At 58.5% G+C, this 23228-nt stretch overlaps 7 protein-coding genes and 1 non-coding gene across 8 annotated transcripts; 4 read left to right on the top strand and 4 right to left on the bottom strand.

Annotated features, from left to right (window-relative positions):
• Positions 1–250: 250 nt before the first annotated feature.
• BXZ73DRAFT_78759 (carotenoid ester lipase) lies at positions 251–2652 on the bottom strand (the record flags this gene model as incomplete). Its single annotated transcript, XM_048022930.1, has 14 exons — positions 251–565; positions 628–662; positions 721–968; positions 1019–1073; positions 1128–1486; positions 1540–1609; positions 1661–1726; positions 1776–1783; positions 1843–1917; positions 1971–1998; positions 2049–2061; positions 2124–2188; positions 2239–2429; positions 2486–2652. 14 exons carry the CDS (start codon positions 2650–2652, stop codon positions 251–253), a joined length of 1695 nt encoding a protein of 564 aa, XP_047876215.1.
• Positions 2653–5704: 3052 nt separating this feature from the next.
• Positions 5705–6788, top strand: BXZ73DRAFT_102937 (uncharacterized protein; the record flags this gene model as incomplete). Its single annotated transcript, XM_048015417.1, has 2 exons — positions 5705–6351; positions 6533–6788. The coding sequence occupies 2 exons, from the start codon at positions 5705–5707 to the stop codon at positions 6786–6788; spliced, it is 903 nt and encodes a 300-aa protein (XP_047876216.1).
• A 1245-nt stretch (positions 6789–8033) lies between these two features.
• BXZ73DRAFT_78761 (carotenoid ester lipase) lies at positions 8034–10458 on the bottom strand (the record flags this gene model as incomplete). The annotated part of the gene is made up of 14 exons (XM_048022931.1): positions 8034–8351; positions 8414–8448; positions 8511–8758; positions 8809–8863; positions 8918–9276; positions 9339–9408; positions 9460–9525; positions 9577–9584; positions 9644–9718; positions 9772–9799; positions 9855–9867; positions 9930–9994; positions 10045–10235; positions 10292–10458. The coding sequence occupies 14 exons, from the start codon at positions 10456–10458 to the stop codon at positions 8034–8036; spliced, it is 1698 nt and encodes a 565-aa protein (XP_047876217.1).
• A 3446-nt stretch (positions 10459–13904) lies between these two features.
• On the top strand, positions 13905–14409 carry BXZ73DRAFT_90937 (uncharacterized protein; the record flags this gene model as incomplete). The annotated part of the gene is made up of 2 exons (XM_048025808.1): positions 13905–13991; positions 14056–14409. 2 exons carry the CDS (start codon positions 13905–13907, stop codon positions 14407–14409), a joined length of 441 nt encoding a protein of 146 aa, XP_047876218.1.
• Positions 14410–15481: 1072 nt separating this feature from the next.
• BXZ73DRAFT_78763 (uncharacterized protein) lies at positions 15482–16018 on the top strand (the record flags this gene model as incomplete). The annotated part of the gene is made up of 2 exons (XM_048022932.1): positions 15482–15556; positions 15617–16018. The coding sequence occupies 2 exons, from the start codon at positions 15482–15484 to the stop codon at positions 16016–16018; spliced, it is 477 nt and encodes a 158-aa protein (XP_047876219.1).
• Positions 16019–16871: 853 nt separating this feature from the next.
• On the bottom strand, positions 16872–19203 carry BXZ73DRAFT_102941 (alpha/beta-hydrolase; the record flags this gene model as incomplete). The annotated part of the gene is made up of 14 exons (XM_048015418.1): positions 16872–17120; positions 17178–17218; positions 17284–17537; positions 17599–17650; positions 17708–18057; positions 18113–18182; positions 18237–18302; positions 18355–18362; positions 18423–18497; positions 18553–18580; positions 18631–18643; positions 18694–18758; positions 18815–19011; positions 19064–19203. The coding sequence occupies 14 exons, from the start codon at positions 19201–19203 to the stop codon at positions 16872–16874; spliced, it is 1608 nt and encodes a 535-aa protein (XP_047876220.1).
• Positions 19204–20402: 1199 nt separating this feature from the next.
• BXZ73DRAFT_t135 lies at positions 20403–20489 on the top strand. The gene has a single exon. It is a non-coding gene; the product is annotated as a tRNA-Asp (tRNA).
• Positions 20490–21015: 526 nt separating this feature from the next.
• On the bottom strand, positions 21016–22899 carry BXZ73DRAFT_49441 (aspartic peptidase domain-containing protein; the record flags this gene model as incomplete). The annotated part of the gene is made up of 7 exons (XM_048020252.1): positions 21016–21449; positions 21512–21685; positions 21752–22063; positions 22115–22240; positions 22366–22442; positions 22501–22596; positions 22658–22899. 7 exons carry the CDS (start codon positions 22897–22899, stop codon positions 21016–21018), a joined length of 1461 nt encoding a protein of 486 aa, XP_047876221.1.
• Positions 22900–23228: the final 329 nt, after the last annotated feature.

Consider the following 23228-nt stretch of genomic DNA (forward strand, 5'->3'; position numbering starts at 1 on the left):
GTGTGGAATTCGAATTGCTACATGTGGGAGTTAGAGTCCAGGTGGCTACCTGCCGTAGTCGAGGAAGCGTCCTTTCCGCGAATTCGAGGTAGCATGAATCACGAGTACGCATAGAAACAATGGGCTGAAAAGACCGGACGCGTTAACGCACACCAAGGAGCCTGCACTAAGTGCAAAGGACAGCGTTTGTACTAAAGGAGCGTAAAGTGTAAAGGACAGTGTTTTTACGGGGCGAGCGTAAAGTAGAGTATCACGGTTGCTTGTTCAAGGTGTTCAGGAAGTCTATCTGCTCGGATCGGTACGTCCCGTTCAGATACGCGAACGTGTCGTTGGCGGCGAAAACGAGATACGTGGGCGCCGAGGTCGAGTACGCCGGCCAGTACGGAGCCCGCGCCGTGTTCGCCTCCTTCGAGGTGTCCCGGGGAGCACCACCAGTAGAGCTACAGGTGGGGCTGCTCGGGTTGGTGAGGAAACTGGGGTTCGGGTTGAACGTGCTCGCGAAGTGGATCAGGAGATCGGTCATGTCGCCTGCTCCGTACATGTTCGGAATTTCGGCTCCGTGGGTCTAAGGGGGAGGTCGTCAGCACGTGCTTGCAAAAGCGAGATGCAAGGAGATGATCGACATACAGAGCCAAAACCGGGGACGAAGTTGCGCTCGTAGTCTAGAGTTCAATCGCGATCAGAAAGAACATCTTCCAAGAGAGGATGGAGACTACAGACAGTAAACCCAAACAGGCTGCTTGTCGGCGCGCAGCTGGGCAGTCAACCGGATAGGAGCGTCAAAGTCGATGTCCCCAGCGATGGACGCATAGCGTTTCCACTGAGGTATGATCTCAAAGTCAGTCCCCGTGTCGTACGGGGCCCCGATCGCCGGATCGTCCGGATACAAGGTAAGCAACTTCTGCACGTCACCGTCCGTGATGTTGGGGTAGGTCTTCTTGATGAGTCCCGTTATCACCGTATCGTTTCTGTTGAGAGCGCCTCAGCTTCGACAACGATGTGCGGAGGATGAACATACATGGTGGTGTCGAGGACTGCCAGCGTATTGAGCGTGCCCTCATCCTCAGAGAGGCCTGAAATAAACTACATGAGCACATACAGACGATGCATGATCAGAACGGACGCACCCATGACGATGGCGACATTCTGCGAAATGTTACCGTTTACCAGCTCCAGTTGCGGCAAGTCGCGGAAGAAGACCCCGTCCGCAGCGGTTGCCCAGAAGTTTTCTGTCGAGTTCCCCGCGACGCCTTGCAAGGTCGATATGTCCGCGTCTCGGAGACACTGCAGCGAATCCGCAACGTCTGAGCAGTTCACGGCGGCCACGAAGTCGTCGTAGATCGCTTGGTTGATCGGATCGTCGATGTATCCGGCGTGCTGGATCGGGCCGGACTCGGTCCAGACTCCATGGAAGAGGTTTTCGTTGTTGCCTCCGTTGGCGACTGTGTGGAAAATGGCGGACGAGCCCCCCGCGCTGAGACCGAGCCTAACGCGAAAGATGGTCAGAGCACAGAGCTGGCGACAGAACGTTCTGCGCACAAGGTCACCCGCGATGGGTCTCCGCCGAACGCCTTCGCGTACTTCTGGATCCATCGCAGCGCCAGGCGTTCTGTGGACTGGCATTAGCTGCAGAAAGGTCGAGGATAGACGAGAGGCTCACGGTCTTGAAGCCCAAGATTGCCGACTCCGGCTTCCTTGACCTCTTTCCCAGGAAGGAATCCGTATGCTGACGTGCAGTGAGCACAACGACATATTCCCGGATAAAGCTTACGTACGACCAAGGCTAGAAGGATAGAGCTCGTTCAGCAACATCCCTGGGCCGTCATGATGTCGCTCACTCACCGATAGTTCATGGAGACCCATATCACGGGCTCCCCGATGGCGACAGAGTGGTTGACCATGATACGACCATCCTCGCTGCATCGACGGGATGAGTGATCGCGAGTGCGCTCTCGGTAACATATACTCACTTGTAGGTTCCACTGAAGTCAAAACCGCCTACATACAGTCAGCTGGGGCGTTGAACATCATGGAGCGCGAATACTGACTGAAGAAGATGTACTGTACGCGCGGATTGACACAATGTGAGAAATATGAAACGATGAAATTGAATGGAAACGCACGGCAACGATGGGGAGCTTCTCGAGGGGGCCCACGTTCTCCGGTACGATGACGTTCAAGTTGAGGCCTGGAACACTGGATCGGCATGAGGGGCGAGACACAAGACAACCAACTCACAGTCCTCGTCGAAAGAAGAAGGGTTGGGTGGCCCAAACGTCGTGCCCAAATAGGTCTTCATGTCCGAGGTGAGCCACGAAGGAATAGTGCTCGCCCCGGTGTTGAGACACTGCTTGCCGAACTGGGTGGCGTTGATCGTTCCCGAGTATGGTGGAACGGCCTTCGGGAGCTGGAGGCGCATCTGACCGGCCCTGTCCAGCACATAAGCAAGGTCCGACATACATGCATGAGAAAGACGGTTGCTCACGGTGACTCGGCGAAGGGAATGCCGAGGAACGAGCGGGTCCATCCATCTGAGACGCCGAACACGGTCGCATCGTCGAGCTGAATGGTGGGCGGTCTGGAGGGCACAGAAACGGCGAGGGTGCACAGGGCTAGGTGGAGGACGATGAGGAGGGGCGCCAGAATCGCCATGGTGGTGCGCCTACCAGCACGCGGGGCAATGCGGGTGTTCGCGGACCGCACCCCAACGGATCGTTTATATAGCGTACCGCTGAGGAGATCAGGCTTCCATGAAATGACTTCCGGACGTAAGAGCCTGCCGTAGACCGTCGAGAAAAAGTGCCTCCCCCCGAAGATGCGAGACGTGCGGTCCCGTAATAGAACGATCTGAGCGAATCAACAGCGAGTCGAGGAAAGGAACACCTCATCCAGCATGCGTGCGCTGCGACGCCGGACGCGTGAATGCTGCCAAGTCGTTCGCTCCGGATCCAGACGGGACTCACAGACTGCCACTTCAGTCTTACGTCGCTTGAGTCCTGCGTCGCTTGTGGTCTTCCCAGGCGTCGCTCGGCCCATAGCCCTTTGGTTTTGGCGCTAATCGGCGCGGGCACGGGTTTAGTCAGCGTGTGCTGGCGTTACTCGGAGCCTCTGGCGGGCCAGCGCCACGCGTGGGGAAAGCCGGTCGAGCCCGACATCCAAACGAGGCAGCGTGGCCAACAACATCCTTAACGCCAGCCCCGCATATCCCAGAGCACCGACGGTCCACGCGCCCTTCTACACCGTCGTCCGTCGAGACAACCGCGCCTGCGCCCCCTTCCGTCAGGTCGGAGGACGCACGGTCGGCGACTGTGACCTTTCCACACGTCCCGGGCGGGGATCACGCCCACGCGAGTCCCGCGGCCCGGGCTCCAGCGCGCGCAGCACCTCGAGCGCGGGCGCAGCACACGCCCACACACGCCCACCATCCGGGACACACTGGCATTGACACTGCTCCGTGCGGGGTCGACGCGTCCGAGGGTCGAGACGATCGAGCGAGCGCTGCGGTTGATCGCGGTCGCAGCCGCGCCGCACCGCCAAAGGCACGACTTCGGGCAATCGAGCTAGGTGCACAAGGCGACCGTCACGGTCGACGGTCGCATCACGCGCGCCACGGGGAGCCCTGGCGCCCCGCGCCAAGTGCATGAGCGGTCGCTGCGGGCGGAGGCGTGCCAGCGCGAAGGGAGCTTCTGGTGCTGCAGCGTGGGTACTGGGCCCTCCGCAGCACGCGAGCGGTGTGGTGGGATGGGTTGGGTGTACATTGCGTGCGTGAATTGCCTTGATAGGTCGGTAGGGGGATAGATATAGCTGCTGGGAAGCACTCACTGTGACTTTGACCTTGCACCCACGCGTCGAATGATGCAGCGTGTCGACTTCTCCTCGAATGTCCGGGAGTCCGGGCTTGCGCGCTCGGGAGTCGCGAGTTTGCCCAGCTCGGGGTCAAAGCCGCTGACAGACGGACGGCGTAAGCAAGATCTTCAAACAGCACAGCGCAGTATAGATGTGAGTCAGCAACCGACCTCGAAAATTGCGTTCTGGAGTACTTATTCACCGGAGGAGACACTGGATCAATCGATCAACCACTCCCGACTTCCTCGGATTGTTGTCCGGCGGGCCGGAATGGTGGGACTTGAATTTGCCCTTTTTCGACGACCGCATTTATCGGCACTACGAGCTTTTGGTTCCCGAATATCTTGTTCAGGCTCGCATGCACCTCGGTGACAACGCGTTGCAGACGTACAGCCGCCGCCACACGGCAGACAAACTAGCGGCGCAGATGGGCTGCGGTACAACACTGTGAAGAGTGTCCACGACTGTTGAGCCGGCTGGGAGGTAGGGTGCGGAGTTCCTGGTACCTGGACAGTCGCATGTCGCAAGGACAGAGCCTGCGGGTAGGACGGTGTTGGCGGTGGTAACGCAAGCCGCGCGCAGTGCGTGGCAGTACGTGGTCGCCGAGTCATGTGCTCCGTGGGAGATCCGGGGACTATACCACGCAAGCGCCCAGCGCCGGAGCTGCGCAGGTGGGAGAAGCATGGATGCAATAACCACGTAGCAGCCTCCACCTCGTCCGTCCCCACATGGCCCGTCGGGTGCCTCAGATGGAACGTGCCGTCCAACCGGCCAGCGAACGGATCCAAGCCCCGAGCCAGGCTCGATGACGTGTCAGGCGTGCTTGTAAAGTAGACACTCTCGGATTGACCGATTCACTCGCGTTTCCGTAAGCGTCTCCCCAGCACTCAGTGGCAATCCGGAGACTTCGCTCATGCGACACCAGAACTTCCGCATCAACGAGGACATGCCGTAAAACATCCCAAGTGAGCATCTCCCACGCCATCACTTCGCATATCTTGGCCGCGTTGCATCCTGTGCTCCATCACCATCCTCGCGGCAGCATGCCTGCGCTGTACCGCTTGAGGACATTCACAACAGTCTGCGACGCGTAGAAACCATCTCGCCACCGTCGGTCGCGGAGACGATGACGTGCGGGACGACTTGGCCAGGCTATGATGCCGGTTTCAGAGCTTCTCTGTGGAAGGTGCTTCGTCTATAAGGTATATTTTCCTATCTTGCTCTTGTGTCTCGCCATGCTGCATCTCACAAGTTTCCCCAGACACTCAACGAACCGCGATCTACAACTCACGCAAAATGACAACGACTGACTCGATGTGCGTCCAAACTTACCTTCACTTCTCCTCTGAGAACGTGCTGCGATCCGTAACGAGGCGTCGCTTGCATTCTTGCGACCAGACGGTCTCCTACAAGAACAGCTGAGTTTCCGCAGCTTCAATGACTGCGCGTGACGGGTTGCGACACACGCTCAGACGCAGTCCAGATGGGAGCGCCCCGCGCAATGTCCCCCGGGTTAAGGTTCCAGATCTAATCAGCATGATCCACCGCCCTGCCTCGATCACAAGCAGACTGCCCTCACAGCATTCTCATTTGTCCACCTACGCCGGCGGCCCATCAGGTTTATGCCAGATCGCAGTACCCGATCCTCCGTTCGGGCGAATTTGAGGCCAGTCCGCTGCGCTGTCTCACGAAACGCAGCCGTGCCAGCTCTCTAGGCTATTTATTCAACCACCATGTCGTCCTCACTCCACACCCTCCGCCGCCCTCTCGACCTCAGCCACCCGCACGACCTACTGCGGCTCCGATCGTACTTGTACGCAGGCACGCCTACAGCAGCCCCATTCCCCCATCCCCCACAATGCCCTCCGACCACTCCTCTTATCCCCACCAGCACGGGTACGCCCCAGGGCCCCCGGATGGCCACACGCATTCATCCAACGATGCGGATGTAGTCGCCTGGCTCAATGCATTGCTTTCCGATCAAGAACATGTGCTTAACCCGCGCTACTACTCTGACGGCACCCAGCAGTACCTCGCCAGCGGCTTCCCCGATACCGCACATGCGCCGGGCACGTTCCCTCACACCACTTATCCTCCCGCAATACAGCACCCTACTTCGTACTCCCCCGGCCAGTACCCATCCGGTCACCCCTCCGGCTATCGGCCTTCTTTTCAACAAGGCTCTTCGACAATGTCGGGCATGGCCGCCCCGGTTCACGCGTACCCTCAGCACCCCCACTCGGGTGCGCACTTCACTCAGGGCGCACACCAGCAACACTCCTACCAGCAGATCCAGCACCCGACCGGATCGCAGCTATACTCTTCTCAGTATGACGCCGGCTACGACCCTGCCTTTGGCCTGAACGACTTCGACGGCTCGAGCCCGGGCGAGAGCGAGCCCGGGGGCAGCTTGAAGAGCAAACCCAAGATCGCCCTTGATCCCAGCCAGCCTCTGACCGTCGACGGGAAGCCCCGCGAGCGAGTCTGCGTGGCCTGCAACCGATGGTGAGCCATTCCTTCCGTTCAGCACCTCGCTTCGTTTCGTGTGGCCATCGCTGCGCTCCTCTTGATTTTCTCTTCTCGTTGCCACTTGCCTCTTACCAGCGGCTCCCCGGTCGGCCTCCGGCTTACTCATGCCATCCCATCTTCGTTATTGCATCCGCTGACTTGCGCGTCTGCCTTGCAGCCGTGTCCGCAAGCTCCGCTGCGACGGCGCAAAGCCCGCCTGTCTCAGCTGCCAACACTCGGCGGGCGAGGTCTGCGTCTACCCAGACCATCCCAGGCGGCGCGGCCAGGACAAGGCGCAGCGTACACGCTCGGCCGTCGGGACGCGCAAGCCACGCCGTCCCGCAGCGCGCAAGGGCTCGAAGGATCCGGACTCGGCGGGGAACGTCAGCCCTGGCGCAGGGCCCATCTCTGGCGCGCAGTGGACCCCGTACTAGGTCCCTCCGCTGTCCTCCTGTGTGCATGCCTCCCTACCCCACTTCTATCCTCTCTGCGCCCGTCCGACCACGCATTAGTCAGGCCACCCGCGCCGTCCTCCTTCCGCGGACCACAACCGCACCTGCGACGCGAGGAATTCTCTCGTGGGTGCGTCGACTCCGTTGTCGCCGTCGCCGCCGCCTTGGTGCGGCGATGGCGAGGTAGGAGATGACGATCTGCGCGTGGCTTGGGCGGCGCATCGGAGCAGACCCGCGCAGCGTCCGGACCGAGGCCGAACAGTTCTTGAACCCGTCATGTTCACCGGAGGCACGCCTCCCCCCAGCGTCTTCAGCGCTTCACGGACACCAGCGCCTGCCCGTCGTGGTCCATGGCCCGCCCGGGAGACCTACTCCGCCCCCGTCATCCGCCAAGGGAGAAACCCGACTGCCGTCCCGTTGGTCAGCCAGAGAATCGTGAGTTCTAGCCTGTCTGGTTGCATAAAAACGAGGTGCTCAGTATGTTTGTTCACTCACGGGCAGCCGCCGTATCGCGCTGATGATTGAAGGACGACTCACAACTCCATGGTTTCACTCTGTCGCCATTACCGTAGACTATATATTACCTGCTCGAAACTCCTTAGGTTGAATCTACTGCTTTGAGGTCCCACAGGGCTATTCCTGTCCATCCCATCAGACTTCCGCGCGGTGTGCGCCTCAGCGACATGAGAATACGTATTTTGTCAGCATATTGCGGGAAACGTGAGGTTAAGACTCGCCTGAATCAACGCACAGGAAAGAATAAATCTATCCGGGACGGCCGAAGCGGAAAGACGGTTCGAAGCCGCGTGGCTTGCAACAACAATTGTCACCAAGGCGCCCGATCGAGATAAGAATATTACCGTACATCCATGATATGACGTCACTGTCGCTATCCCAGACTAAGCACATGCTTCGGCGGAAACACCACCCGCGGCATGTGGTGGACCGTGGAGGAGAGGGATTGGCCGAACACGTTGGCTTGCTGGAGTAACGTTCAGTCAAGATCGGCCGCGAATGCTCGCCACAACGAGTCAAGACGTAGGCGGCATGTCGAAGCGGACTGGAAGCTGATTCACATTCGACGTGGCATGGATCAAGAGTCTACATGAATGCACTGGGGTGAAAAGATCGGACGCGTTAACGCACGCCAAAGAGCCCGCGTAATGTGTAAAGGACAATGTTTGTGCGGAGGGAGCGTCAAGTACAAAGGACAGAGGGAACGTGGTATCACGGTTGCCTGTTCAAGATGTTGATGAAGTCGATCTGCTCAGACCTGTACGTGCCATTCAGGTATGCGAAAGTATCGTTGGGGGCGAACACGAGATACATGGGCGCCGAGGTCGAGTACGGCGGCCAGTACGGAGCCCGCGCCGTGTTCGCCTCCTTCGAGGTGTCCCGACGAGCACCCCAGGTACTAGGGCGACAGGTGGGGCTGCTCGGGTTGGTGAGGAAACTGGGGTTCGGGTTGAAGGTGCTCGCGAAGTGGATCAGGAGATCGGTCATGTCGCCTGCTTCGTACATGTTTGGAACTTCGGCTCCGTGGGTCTAAGAGAGAGGTCGTGAGCACGTTCTTGCAAAAGCGAGATGCAAGGAGATGATCGACATACGGAGCCAAACCCGGGGACGAAGTTGCGCTCGTAGTCTAGAGTTCAATCGCGATCAGAAAAAAGCTTATCTTTACAAGCGGAAACGGAGCCAACTGACAGTAAATCCAAACAGGCTGCTTGTCGGCGCGCAGCTGGGCAGTCAACCGGATAGGAGCGTCAAAATCTATGTCCCCAGCGATGGACGCATAGCGTTTCCACTGAGGTATGATCTCAAAGTCGGTCCCCGTATCGTACGGGGCCCCAATCGCCGGATCGTCCGGATACATGGTAAGCAACTTCTGCACGTCGCCGTCCGTGATGTTGGGGTAGGTCGTCTTGATGAGCCCCGTTATCACCGAATCGTTTCTTTCAAGGGCACCTTAGCGTCGACAACGATGTGCGGAGGATGAACATACATGGTGGTGTCAAGGACTGCCAGTGTGGCCAGCGTGCCCTCATCCTCAGAGAAGCCTGAAATGAAATGCCTGAGCGCATGCAGATGGGATATGATCAGAACGGACGCACCCATGACGATGGCGACATTCTGCGAAATGTTGCCGTTCGCCTGCTCCAGCTGTGGCAGGTCGTGGAAGAAGACCCCGTCTGCAGCGACTGCCCAGAATGTCTTTGTCGACTTCCCCGCGACGCCTTGCAAGGTCGACACGTCCGCGTCTCTTAGACACTGCAGGGAATCCGCAATGCCTGAGCAGTTCACGGCAGCAACGAAGTCGTCGTAGATCGCTTGGTTGATCGGATCGTCGATGCATCCGACGTGCTGGATCGGGCCGGACTCGGCCCAGACTCCGTGGAAGAGGTTTTCGTTGTTGCCTCCGTTGGCGACTGTGTGGAAAATGGCGGACGAGCCCCCCGCGCTGAGACCGAGCCTAATGCGAATAGTCGTCAGAGTGCAAGAGTCCCACAACCGACAACATAACGTTCTGCGTACATGGTCACCCGAGATGGGTCTCCGCCGAACGCTCTCGCGTACTTCTGGATCCATCGCAGTGCCAGGCGTTCTGTGGACTGGCATTAGCTGCAGAGAAGTCGATGATAGACGAGAGGCTCACGGTCTTGAAGCCCAAGATTGCCGACTCCGGCTTCCTTGACCTCTTTCCCGGGAAGGAATCCGTATGCTGACGTGCAGTGAGCACAACGGCGTAATTTCCCGGATCAATCATACGTACGACCTAGGCTATAAGGACATAGCCCGTTCAGCAATGGCTCTGGAGCTTCATGACGTCGTTCACTCACCGATAGTTCATGGAGACCCATATCACGGGCTCCCCGATGGCGACAGAGTGGTTGACCATGATACGACCATCCTCGCTGCATCGACATGATGAGTGATCGAGAGTGCACTCTTGGTGAAGGTTGCTCACTCGTAGGTCCCACCGGTCTCAAAACCGCCTAGAGGAGATGCAGTCAGCATTAACGTTGAACAGGATGTGGGGTGAATACTGACTAAAGAAGATGTACTGTACGCGCGGATTAACACAATGTAAAAAATATGAAACGACGCAAGTGAATGGAAACGCACGGCAACGATGGGGAGCTTCTCGAGGGGGCCCACATGCTCCGGTACGATGACGTTCAAGTTGAGGCCTGGAACACTGGATCGGCATGAGGGGCGAGACACAAGACAACCAACTCACAGTCCTCGTCGAAGGAAGAAGGGTTGGGCGGCCCGAACGTCGTTGCCAAGTATGTGATCATGTCCCGGGTCAGCCACGAAGGAAAACCGGTCGCCCCGGTGTTGAGACACTGCTTGCCGAACTGGGTGGCGTTGATCATTCCCGAGTATGGTGGAACAGCCTTCGGGAGCTGGTAGCGCATCTGGCCGACCCTGTCCAGAGCATAAGCAAGCTCCGGTATGTATGCATAAGAAAGACGGTGGCTCACGGTGGCTCGGCGAAGGGGATGCCAAGGAACGAGCGAGTCCAGCCATCCGAGACGCCGACCACCGTCGCATCGTCGAGTCGGATGGTGGGAGGCCTGGAGGGTACGGAAAGGGCGAGGGTGCACAGGGCTAGGTGGAAGACGAAGAGGAAGAGCGCCAGAATCGCCATCTTGGTGCGCCTGTCGGCAATGAGGGCGTGAGCGGACTGCGCTCTAATGGATTGCTTATATAGCGCACCTACGACTACCTACTGTCTATAGAGGTGGCGCGATCCCAAAGCCGCTGGACGTTTTGTCAGCGTTCCAAGGAGATCAGGCTTCTGTGAAATGACCTCCTGACGTACCTGTCGTAGACCATCGAAAGAAAGTGCCTCCCTCCGAAGATGCGGAGCGTAAAACGGTCCCACGTGAGTGGACCATATGACGGTTTGAGTAAATCAACGGAAAGGAGCGAACACCCCGCTCGGCATGCGCGCGCCGTGAATGCTGCCTTGTCATTCGGATGGAATCCCATCGTCACAATCCAGATCCAGACCGGGTAGGAGCCTGGCCTGCGGGCTACCACCCGAGTCTTGCATCGTCGTCACCGTCGGAGGTTTCCTGGTTCCTGAACACTGTGAATGTCGCAAACGGAGCCTGCGGGCAGGACGGTGTTGTAACCCAAGTTCTAAGGCGCTAGAATCAAGGCTGAAGTTGGCAGTGCGTGGCAGCGCGTCATGTGCCGGGATCCGAGGCCTTGCGTGCAAGCGCCCGCGGCGGCCGGCGATCCTTGCCATCGCGATATCACCCTCCGCCCGCGGTCAAGGCGCGGTGATGTGTCGGGTTTGCTTGTGTACACTACCTCTGCCTTTCCGTAAGCATCTTCCCAACAGTAGGGATTCGGCGACCTCAGCTCATGCAGCGCCAGGACTTCCACCTCAACGAGGACGTGCCAGAAAACATCCCAGGGGGGCATCATCTCCCACGCCATCACTTCGCATATCCTGACGCCGTTGCATCCTGTGTTCCATCACCGTCCTTGCGGCTGCGCTGTACCACCTGAGGACTTTCGCAACACTACGCGACACGTTCCAGCTCGCTCAGCATTTCTAGTCACGACATGCGTGGCGACCTGCTGTCATTCCGACTTCTCGGGTTCTTTGCTCAAGACGCTTCGTCTACAAGGCATATTCCCCTATGTTGTCCTTCTGTCTCGCGGCGCCGTATCTCACAGGCTTCCCCAGACATTCAACAAACCGCGATCTATAATTCTCACGAGTGACGACAACTGATGTACGTCCAAACGTTGAACGTGTAACGAGGCGCCGTTTGCGTTCTTTGCAACCACACGATCTCGCACAGGAGGACCTGTTGGGATGCGGCGTCCGCAGCCGCCGCTTTCCTGTAGCGACGGTCAAGTGCGACAAGCGCAGTGGGTGGTGCTCCAGAGCAGCCCCCCGCGCAGTGTCCTGGCCGCGCCGCGTAGCCAACTCCATCCTTGTCCTTGATCGCACTCGTCATAGGCGCATCTGCTCACGCGTCGCCCCGGCCCTCCGCCACTGCGCGGGCACCCTGAGCTGGCGGCGGCGGCCGTCCAGAGCGCGATACCTCAACTTTCGGCTCCTTCTGATCTTTCCGTTCCTCGTTATGGCATCTACCTCGATTGTCGCCTCCGCGCGAACAGTTGTGTCGATGCCCGCCTAGATGCATAGAAGCGCCGAGTTCGAGTCATGGTCTTCAATCTGTAGGTACATTCTGCAGCCTGCCCATCGCAGCGAGTTCCGGCCGTGTCGAAAAGAGAAAGGGGAAGGGAAAGGGACGAACGAATCGGGGGATCCCAGTGGGCTGATGTCCGCCTGTCCATCCATGTCCTTCCCATGCGAGCCGGGCCGCTCGCCGCTCGCCCTCCGCGTTCAACGTTCAACGTTTCAACACCCGTCAGCCCATCCCCGCTCAAGCGCTCAAGTCCGGGCCTACGACGGCAGGCCGTACCAGCTTCAGCGCGGGGGCACTCAGCACCGAGCGCGAGTTCATTGCATCCGCCTCGACTGCGCTCATGCCGACTCCACGCGCCGGAAGAGCGCGCCCCCAAACGATCCGTTGCGGTCTGCGGGGACCTCTGTGGCCGTCATCGCGGTGACGTCCTAGCGGGGCTCCCAGGGCGGGTGATCGGGCGCGAGGCGGGACCGGGAATGGGCGGAAGAAGAAACCGGTCAGCGCGGGCTGGGTAACGACCTGCGAGCCTCGCGCGCGCGGCGAGCTGGATGAAGTTGTGCGTCGGGAGCTGGCCGCCGGTCGAGCGCGGCACGGTTGGCTCACAGAGGTTCATGGGCGTGTCCCGCCGCGCGTTCTGGCAGCAGCCTGCGGGGGTGTATGGTTCAGGACTCAGCGGGTGCGGGTGGGGGGCATGATCAGGTGGGCGTGAACGCACGGTGCGAGGAGCGAGAGGAGGTATACTGCCGAAAGAGAGGCTCAGCGAAGGGGATTCCAGGGAACGAGTGCGTCCATCCATCCTAGACGCCGAATACCGTCGGTTCCTCGAGTTCCAGCTGGTTCCAGGCACAAACGTCGCTCTCCTCGCGTGCGCCACCCAGTGAACACCTCTTGAGGATCAGATTTCTGTTTCTTGCACTTGGCAGACGCGACGTCCTGTGCTCGTTGCCGCGAATGCTGCTGCCAGTTCGGTCAGTGATCAATCGATCATGACCACACGTCAACTGGTCCTGGAATGGGGAAGAAAAGTCGCCGTTAATGGTGGCACGAGCTCGAGTCCCGAGCCCAGACTTGCAGACTTACAGCTTTTTACGGGTGTCTGCTGTTGACTCCGTTCAGCCAACTCGGGACGACGTAGGGAGAAGGGCAAGCCTACCTGGTGAAGTGGTAGTTACAAGATGCTGATCACGACGCTCCAACACGAACGAGAACCGGGCCTGCTTTGCCGACGTGCCGGCAATTCAGCCCATGTAAAAGTGTTTAAACTCCGATTAAAGAGATTGAGGGCGCAAGCGTATCTGGTTCAGTCTCCGACAGTACTTACCAGTCACTGGATGACGCTAAACATTGAACTCCGCCCAGATTACGAAAATCGCGAGCGCCGAGGGCCTGATGGAATCGGCGCCTTCTGGTACTTCACTCCGGATGTATCCGTCCACTACGACACGAGCGGTATGAGACCTTACCGCACCACCGTAGTGAAAAGGTATGGAGCATCTGCCAGGAGCTTTCTGTATGTTGATTCCGTTGTAACGACTCAGACGGCGCTCCAAGATATACTCCACATAATCATCAACCCGCAGTGCTACAATGACGACTGAGTAGTGCCCTCCTCAGTCCTGTTCGATTCTGCTGCGCAAAAAGTAGCTTCGTGAGTGGCCAATTTCTGCCTGAGCGGATTTAGCAGGCGATTGTACTCACTGCTCTTGTGATCGATGCCCCACTTCAAAGTTCAGACTCTGCCATCACTCCACAGCGCATCTACAAGCTGCTCTGCATGACGTGGAGGGCTATTTGCAGGATACCAGAGATGGCCACGCATGTCGGGCACTAGCGTCAATGAGCTCACTTAAGATGGAAGGGACGAGCAGGAGAGCGGTACTTCAACACTTCGCCACTCAGCACACCCAGCACCATCTCAAACATGCTCTTCACTACCTCCTTTGCCACTCTCGTCGTTGCCACTCTCGCTGCCCTTGCTTCCAAAGGCTCGGCGACGCCCACTGCCACGGTACGAATGATTTCCTCCGTATCCATACGAACGTTTTTGACTGAACCTCTTCGCCATCATCCAGTCTGCCCGCATGGTGACAGACAGCGAGTTCCTCACCTGGCTCGCCACCACCGACGCCAACATCACATACATCGGCCCTGCCACCTCCAAGCGCGCCAAAAGCGTCATGGTCACCTACTGCACCAAGCGGTCCGGCAACGTCTGCGGCGGCTCGTGCCAGGTGTACAACGGGCCGGACACGTGCCTAGACGCGTCTGGGACGTCGTGCCTGATGGCGTCGGCGGACGTGTCATTCTGCGACCACGGCGGGTGCAGCGGGAGCTGCAATCAGCTGTCCACATGCGGGACGAAGCTGTCTGGAGGGTTCTGCGACACGCCGGGCACGAACTCGATCATCGTTCCGTTTGTGAACTGATAACGCGCATCGGCTATGAGTTTGCTCCTCTTTCATAATGTACGAGCTATCTTCTGATATCATTTTGTACTTGCGCAGCCGCATCGCGATGTGGATGATAAGGCTACCCTCTGTTTTTCGAGCCGATTGCATGCTTTCAGAAGTATAATATAACCATTTTCATCTACACATCTCACCATCCTTCTCGCCTCTGTCGTGACCATCAGCATTGGCATCATCTACTTTCACCTTCTTTCACAGCTTGCCCGAGTTACCCAAGGTGGCTTCAACTTGAACCGGTCTTCGCTGTTGTCGCTCTTGCTTCTGCATCCGCGTACTGACATCTTGAATCCCCCATTAGTACCGAAAGGCCAACAATCAGACGGCTCTGCGTTCATGATCAGCAACGCATACATCTCTGACTGGCTGGAGGAACCGACAGCAGCAGAAACGGGGTGCGCGCAAAGCTTGAGCTTGATCGTCAAGACCCTGCCAATCTACGGCCCGTCGAGGGCCGAGCGTGCGAATTCGAGGGTGTGATGTAAGCAGCCCGCGTGTGCTCCGGCTTAGGCGCCAAATTTCTTTTGAGGAGCTCCGATCCTGGCTGGCAACGCAGCGTACGTGCTACTCGCTTTTTTATAGCGCACCAACCCCTCCAAAGGAAAAAGGGCATCCGGCAGATAATGCCACGTTCCATTCTGCTCCTCAATTTAGGAGATTCTTTGATCGACGGCCGCCCGACATGGAGCGGGCGCTCCGTCATACAACTTAGAACCAACGTCTCTTGCGACGTCATTGCAAGAGCGCACTCCAACGTGCCGCAGGGAGCGCACGAGGAGAGGAGGTGAGTCTCTGGTTCCAAGAGATGGACCTCGGTGCTGAAGAAATTGGTTCAAGTAGTGTCGTATTTCTGCCGTCTTTGGTGACTTCTCATCTTCCTCAAACATCGAATCGTCACAGGCCACCGCCGCCACCCCATTGGCATGCTGCCGAAAGCTCTGTAGCTCTTGAAACCGCGCGAGGTTCGCCGCTATAAAGCGGGGCGCAATGGATGACGAAAATCACCAGAGTCTCCTCAGCCCATCTCCACAAGATGTTTGCATTCGCCTCTCTCGTCATCGCCGCTCTCGCCACGCTCACCATCCAAACCGCCTCCGTGGCTCCTTCGGTGAGCCCAGAGTCACCCTATGTACCCTATTCGAACTCTTACCCCTTCTTCCACCCACAGGCCGAGTACGCCGTCAGCGACAGCGACATTCTCACCTGGCTCGCCACGACCGACGCCGAGGTCATCCACGTCGGTGCCGACGGCGAGTCGCTCCAGTCCCCGCCGCCCCCACCCCGCGCCGACGCCCTCGCGCGTCGCCAGGGGAGCGTGAGGGTTGTGTGGTGCGACAGGCGGTCCGGTGCCGTGTGCGGCGGGACGTGCCGGATCTACACCGGATCGGCGACGTGCCTCAATGTCAGAGGCCAGGCGGCGTGCCTGATGGCGAGCGCGAACGTCGCCTTCTGCGACAACACGTCGTGCGGCGGGAGCTGCAACACGTTCGCCCGGTGTGGGACGAAGCTGGACAACAACTTCTGCTACACGCCCGGGACGGACTCGATCAACGTCCCGTTCGTGAACTGAAGAGCCGCTTTCTGGGGAAAGAGAGGGTGAGTCGTGAGCCTGGGTACAATGTAGGAGTTCGATTCTAACCGGCTTGACTTTAGGCTATTTTCTTGAAAGGATGGATCACGAAGAAATGCAATCCCATTCGTTATGAGATATTTTGGCACAGACAGAGAGCTTCTCCTGGATTTGTTCACTTCTGAAGCACAGAAGGTTATGAGAGACGACGCAAACCCTACGAGTTACGAGATATGGTGGCTTCATGTACATACGGCCTTGTCATGAGACATCGATACGGAATCGTCCTCATCCGGCCCATGATTTACATAACGTCCTCAAGCCGTGCTCCAGACGCATACTCCCTGGACAGCCCGAACTCCTCGTTTGGATCCTAAATGACATCATCGAGATTTTCGATGTCTCTGATATCATATATCATGTTCTCAATACAGGTGGAGAAGCGAGCCGAGAGCGCTGCAATCTGCAGGATGATAATTAGAGCCTCAATGGCGCGTCGACGGTCATACTAGTATGGGGGTGAGCCAGTAGTGCATGGCGAGTACACACCACGTTGCGCTCGGCGCCGGGCCGACAAAGCTCAGGTTGGCGCTGAGCCATTCCAGAAGCTGGACGCGCGTCTCAGGCACGGAACACCGTCATCGCGACTGCAGCGGACCCGACGGACGGCAGTAGGACACGGGGACATACCCGATGCTTGTTGCTCGGGGTATCGCGTTAGTTGTGCCCATGGCGGAAGGTACGGAGCGGACGACAGGGTACGATTAATGAGTATATCGAATTAGAGCTAGGGCGCGTTCTAGTACGTTGAAGTGCTACTTCGGCGCGAATAGACAACTGGACGGAGACGAGTTCAGTACGGCCAAGTGTGCTGCAGGTTGAGCTGCATGAGGTACTCGATCTGCTCCTCTCGATACGTGTCCGGGATGAGCCGTAGCGATGAGTTACCGATGAACTCGAGCAGGGTTGGGTTCGAAAGGCTGTACCTTGGCCACGGTAGCTTCGAAGTCGGAATGTTCGGATTGAGCGTGTTCACGAAGTTGATGAGGAGGTCAGTCATATCCCCACCCCCGTACATGTTCGGGATCTCGGATCCATGTGTCTGTGGTACGGATGCGTCAGTCCGGAGGTTCGAATCCGGCTCGAGGAAAACACGCACTGTTCCGAACGCCGGGATGACGTCCCGGTTGCGCGCGTAGCCTGTGTGGTTTGGACATCAGGAACACCGTACGGAGAAGAGAAGTGGAGAGAATATGGGGACGCACGGTAGGCCCACACATTCTCTCCCTGCGCTGCGAACGACCGCGCAAACACCTTTCGCACCGCATCCACCCCGACGTCCCCCGCGAGTGACGCCAGGCGTTTGTACATCGGCGTGAGAACGTTCTGGTCGCCGGTCCGATACGGAGCACCCAGCGCTGGGTCGTTGGGATAGAGGGCGAGAAGCCGTGCCATCTGTGCGTCGGAGATGTTGGCGTAGTATGCCACCCGGATCGTCTCCGCGAACTCGGTGTCGTTCCTACCCACCCGGTCGCCGCGTCAGTATGAGTTTGGCCGAAGGTCATGGAGAGGAACCGTACGAAATGGCAGGGTAGGAAATTGTCAAGGCGGTCCCTTCGTCCTCCGCATTGCCTACCACGTCATGTCAGCCTCATGGCTTCGTACCAGCGCACCAAGGAGTTGGCTCACCAACCACGACGGATACACGCGCTGCACCACCGTTCACGAGCAGCTTCTGCGGGAGATCCGTGATAAACTCCCCATCCACGTGCGGCGACCACACGCCCAGTGCCTGCCCCGCCGCATTTAACGCGTCGGTAGGAACATGACGTATACACTCCAGGCTGTCTACCGCGTTGGTGCAGTTGAGCGCGGCTGCGAAGCGGTCGTACGTCGCCTGCGCAGGCGCAAGGTCGATTGGGCCCACCGGCTGGATGGCGCCCGACTCCGCCCATATCCCGTGGAAGAGGCCTTCGGTGTCACCGTTGTTGACGATGGCGTGCATCGCGGACGAAACGCCGCCGGAGCTGAGGCCCAATCTGATCGACGCTGCCCATCAGCAGACGGACGTGATCAAGTCGTCGAGACGCTCACAGAGTAACTCTGCTGGGATCTCCGCCGAAGGCGGATATGTACCGCTGGATCCAGCGCAGCGCTTCGCGTTCTGTGAAAGGGATAAGTGAGCGTGTGCGTCCCACGGGAGGTCACGGCAACCTACGATCCTGCATCCCCAGGTTTCCAGCCTGCGCATCTTTGACTTGGGTCCCCGGCAGGAAGCCGTACGCTGACCGCCAAGTGTGAGCGCATCTCCGGCGGTGATGAAATGTCCAACTTACGTCCTAGGCTGCAACGACCACATTCCGCGGGTTAGCGTGGGCAGTTTCAACTGCGGGTGCGGTCTCACCGATAGTTCATGGACACAAATATCACAGGCGTCCCGAGTGCCACAGAGCGGTTGACTATGATGCGCCCGTCGACGCTGTTGGTTGACACATGAGCGGACAGCCGATGAGAGCAAATGATCGTGAACTTACGCTGAACTGCCTCCAAACGCAAAAGCCCCTGTATGCGGATATTAGGTGCTGATGACAATCACACGAACGTCGGCTTACCCAGGAATATGTACTGTGACGATACATCAGCGTCGTGCTCAAATCACAAATGTACAAGCGTACCGCCACTACGGGAAACGCGTCTCCCCGGTCCGCGTTGGCCGGAACAATCACGTTCAGATTCAAGCCTTGACGGAGCGCAACGTAAGTGTTGGCAAGCGGTCGGGGGGACGAAAGCGCATACAGTCCTCGCTGAAGGTAGATGTTACTGGGATTGCGTCCAGCGTGTGCAGGTAGGCGCCCTCTTGAGGCGTCACCCATGGCGGCGGCGTTCCAGTCTCGTTGTCGAAGTTGAAGCAGAGGTCGCCGAATGCTGTCGCGTTGATCGTGCCAGTGTACGGGTCTATTGGCTCGGGAACGCGTAACCGCAGGTCACCCACCCTATGAGCGCATGTCAGCATGAAAAGCGAATCTTCAATAGTTCTGAACTCACGGAGGCTTGGCGTACGGTAAGCCATAGAAGGAACTCGTGGTCCCATCCGAGACGCCCACGACCGTCGCGTTGTCAAGCTGGATCGTCGGGGCCGTCCAGACCAAGGCAGCTTGTAAGAGGAAAAACGCGTAGGAACGCATCATGAACAGATCTATGCATTTTCCAGTGCGTACTCACAAATTTATACCTGATCATGCGCTTGCGCAAGGAGGCCTTCACTCAGCATGTCTGACCACATCTGCCTCGGCGACGGGGAGTATGCATGGCGCATGAGGTGGTCCACCGGCCGCCGACGAGCATGTGCGCAGCTTCGTGGCGAGTTTCAACCAGCTAGGGACATCCGTGATGTCGGAAGTGCTGGCAGCACTAGGCTCAGAGACCTACTCAGATTCAACGTTAGAGTTTTACAGTACCGCGCCCGCGCGCTGGATGAAGGCTGTACCTTTTGCGTGTAATTTAGGAAAGAGTAGTGAAGGATGCGTCCACTGTGGGAGTAGGCCAACGATGACTGGAGGGCTTTTCAGGAGCGGATATCCGTACACAGGTAGCTTTAGGCGACATAAAGGTGGGAGGGGATGCCGCCTAGCGAGAACTTTAGCGCAGCGCCGATGCGTGGAGGTGAACCTTCGTTGCGCCACCGGATGCATCCCACCACCGGATGTGTCTCCCGTGCACCCGGAGGGAATGGGACCACTTCTGTTTTGGACGCTCTCCACGCGCAGACAGCATGCCGTCTGAGGCTGCCCATGATGGTCTGGTTCGCAGTAAGTACCATCTGGTGCTTGGCTTCTGGGGAGTGTCCTGGGGAGCTGATAGCAAGCACTCACCTTTGGATGAAGCGAACCGGCACCGAACTAGAGGATGCTTGGGTCAACCAATTTGACCCACAGGTCACCTCCATAGGGCAATATGGGCGAAGTGCTTGAGGTGATAAGATGACAAGGGGCAGCAAGACAGCTTAGGCATGCGACTCAATGTTACCCCTCAGCTTGCAACTCACCTACAGCCACACGTTCTCGCCTCTCGAGCCCAATATCCGGGCCCATTCCTGTGCCTCTCTCTGACCTCGTTCCGCGCATCGATGGGAGTCGAGGACTTGCATACTGCCGCCTGCATTTGCCATCGTCTCCTCCTCAACACTACCTCAGCGCCATACTTCCGCACATACCATTGAGCAGAGATACAAGAAGGGCGCAAGATTGGTGATAGGTCGAAGCTGAAGTCCACAGCGCGACTCGAGATCGGCGCTTGTGTGATGATGTCATAATCAAGCCCACGGGTCTGGCTCGCGAATCACACGCCTGTGGCTTTAGTTTTGCTGCCTCCACACATTAGAGTGTCTCTGTTAGTATATCGGTTAGTACACGCGCCTGTCATGCATAAGCATTGGCCGCGCGAAAGCGGGGTTCGACTCCCCGACAGAGAGCTTTGCACTTTCCTGTAAACTTTTTCGACCTTTGGTCGTTTTGTTTGCATCCGAAGACGTCACGCTCCGCTTCCTTCATGCAAGGTGCATGCATGCCATTCAGGATCCGCCCACACGCAGACACAGGACGCGTCAAACAAACGTCGATTAGCAATGTCATAAAGCGATTACTACGCCAATAATAGATCATCCGTGCGCAGCCCCCACTACGCCTCTGTAAATGCAAGGACCAATAGGATTATGGACAATCGTCTCGTATCGTGCCGAGAGTGGTCGCCGCGCGACCAAGTGAAGGGTTCCAACTGCCGCCCCACCCCGTTGCCTCCGCCAGCATCGGCAGGCAACCACGCCACCGCCGGAGAACACCACTCCGTGAGTGTTTATCGATCTATTTTACAGCGTCCATATCGCGTCGCGAAAGATGGGATATCCCGGCGCCGCCCACGTCAACCGAGCCGTGTAACGCGCTTTCCAGGCTCAAGTCGTGAATGTCGTCTCGTAGAACCCGCGATCACGGGCACGTTGATCAGAGCGCGAACAGGGACCCGAGCGCGCTAACTGCGAGCGCGACGACCCCCACGCTGGCGGTCAAGCGGCGCGCGGGGTTGCTCGTGGTCGACGAGCGGTCGGTCGTCGGAGTGCCCGTGACACTCGCAACGACGCTGCCGATGGTCGCGCTCGGCGCGGAGCCGAGCGCGCCGTTCATCGCGGTCGCGGTGCTGGAGAGGGTGGCGAAGCCGACGGAGGCGGGCGAGGAGCGGAAGACGGTGTAGACGTTCTTGAGGAAGGTGTCGCCGATGATCCATGGAGGCGCGGAGGTGCCGGAGGTGTCGAGCGAGAAGAAGGCGCCGACGCAGAGTGTGGCGGAGGCCTGCGTGAGCAGGAAGTCCGCGTTGGAGATCGGCCAGGAGATGGACGACGAGCCAAAACGCATCGTGACGTTCACGTTGGTGCTGCATGCTGTTGACGAGTGGGGAATGTGAGAAACATAGTGTTCGCATGCGCTACTACAAAGCACTTACGGTATGTGTAGTAGCCAGCGTTTTCGCCAGTCAAGGCTTGGCTACCGGGGATCTGAGCGTAGAGGGCGGAGATGTACTGGTCTGGACCGCCGACGAGCGTGGTGCCAGTGTCGATGGCCGCATACGAGCTGGAGCCGGAAGGGAGGCTCACAGACTCGCCGTTGACCGCGAGACCTGCGTGTGGATCTTCCATCAGCCGCGAGGTTCCAGATCAGCTGCGCCGCAGCAATGGTGCCTTACCGGCAAGCTCTTGGATCCAGTAACCCTCCTCGCCACTTGGGATACTCTGGTAGTCAATGTCGCCGGTGAACAACGAACTGTTCACGGCACCAAGGTTGAAGGTGCCTCCAGGTTCCAAGGTCTGGGCTTTGGCAACATCAATGAACCGAGTAAGCTGGAACGCCATCAAAGGGGAGTCCAGAGTCCGATCGGCATTTGCGAGAGCCTCCCAGAAAGGCGTGGCTCCCGATGAGGCTATCGTCGAGAAGCCGAGACCCATGAGACCGGAAACTGGCGAGGTCAGCAGGTTGTCGGAAACCTGTGTGACGACGCCTGCGGAGGAAGGTCAATACAACGCCACCACTGGCCCGCAGCAGGACTCACCAAACGTCTGTTTCTGGACCTCGAAACCCGCGAACTGAACAACATCCTGACCCAGCGTCCCCCGTGCAGAGCCGGAGCCGTAGCTGATTGAGAAGTTTGTCTCGAGGTCCTTGAAAGAGGAGGAGGCTGCGGGTTGACGTCATAGGTGTCAGAACTTGCGGCGTACGGCAAGGGGCATGATGGGAAGCGCTCATAGCGAATGGGAGCTCTGTGGAGGGAGGGGGGCCAGGAGAGCTGGGAGCGGGACGTACCAGAGGAGTTGAACATCGAAATGCCGCTGAGGGAGTTTGACGACAGCCCGGAGCTCGACGCGGCGAGCCAGAGGTCCCTGCGAGCGGCGTGCGAGGTCAGGGCTTGGCAAACATGGGGGAGTGAGAAAGGCGTACGCGGAGCCCGTGTCGAGAATGACATTGTACGAGATGGCGGGCGTACCCACCGCTATCGAGCCGTAGTAGCTGGAGTCCGCGTTCTGGTTCGTGAGGCTGCGTGGGCGGGGACGGTTTCAGAGATGGGACTGGGCAGGGACGAACAAAAAGAACGCACAGGTTCAAGCCGTTGGCGCGCTTACGCGACTGGCCAGAGGAGGTGTACTTGGACTCAATGCCATGCTTCTGGGAAAGGAGCCACTCGGTGCTGTTGTGGGAGGAGCGGGAACGGCGAACGAGAGGGATGGTCTGGGGTGCTGCTGCGCGTCGTGTTGCAGGAGCGCTTGGCGCAGCAACCGCTTGCTGGGTCGCGATCGAAAGCAGACAGGAGAGAGCGAGAGAGTGAGGGAGAAGGTGCATGGCGGGAGGGGGAGAGAAGGTGAGGAAGGAAGAGGGGCGCGGGGAAGGATGGCTCAAAAGCGCGTCTGGAGCTGAAGAAATAGCGGAACTGCGCACAGCGCAGCCAAGGGATATAAGCGGGTTGAGTAATGCTTGGCCGGTGGTGCTGCGCGGGAGTGCGAGGAAAGGAGGGGTGATGGAGAAGCAGAACGCAGCCGGAGGAACGAGCGAGAGCGCGACGCCGGTCCAGCACAAGGGGGACGATGGCGGGAGGAGGAGAGGGATAACTTTATGGCCTCGATGGCGACCACCGTCCCCTTCACAGGCGCCCAGCCAAGGCCGCCTCCCAT

The sequence above is a fragment of the Epithele typhae genome (genome assembly GCF_022376455.1).
Source record: "Epithele typhae strain CBS 203.58 chromosome Unknown BXZ73scaffold_36, whole genome shotgun sequence".
Classification (NCBI taxonomy): Eukaryota; Fungi; Basidiomycota; class Agaricomycetes; order Polyporales; family Epitheliaceae; genus Epithele; species Epithele typhae.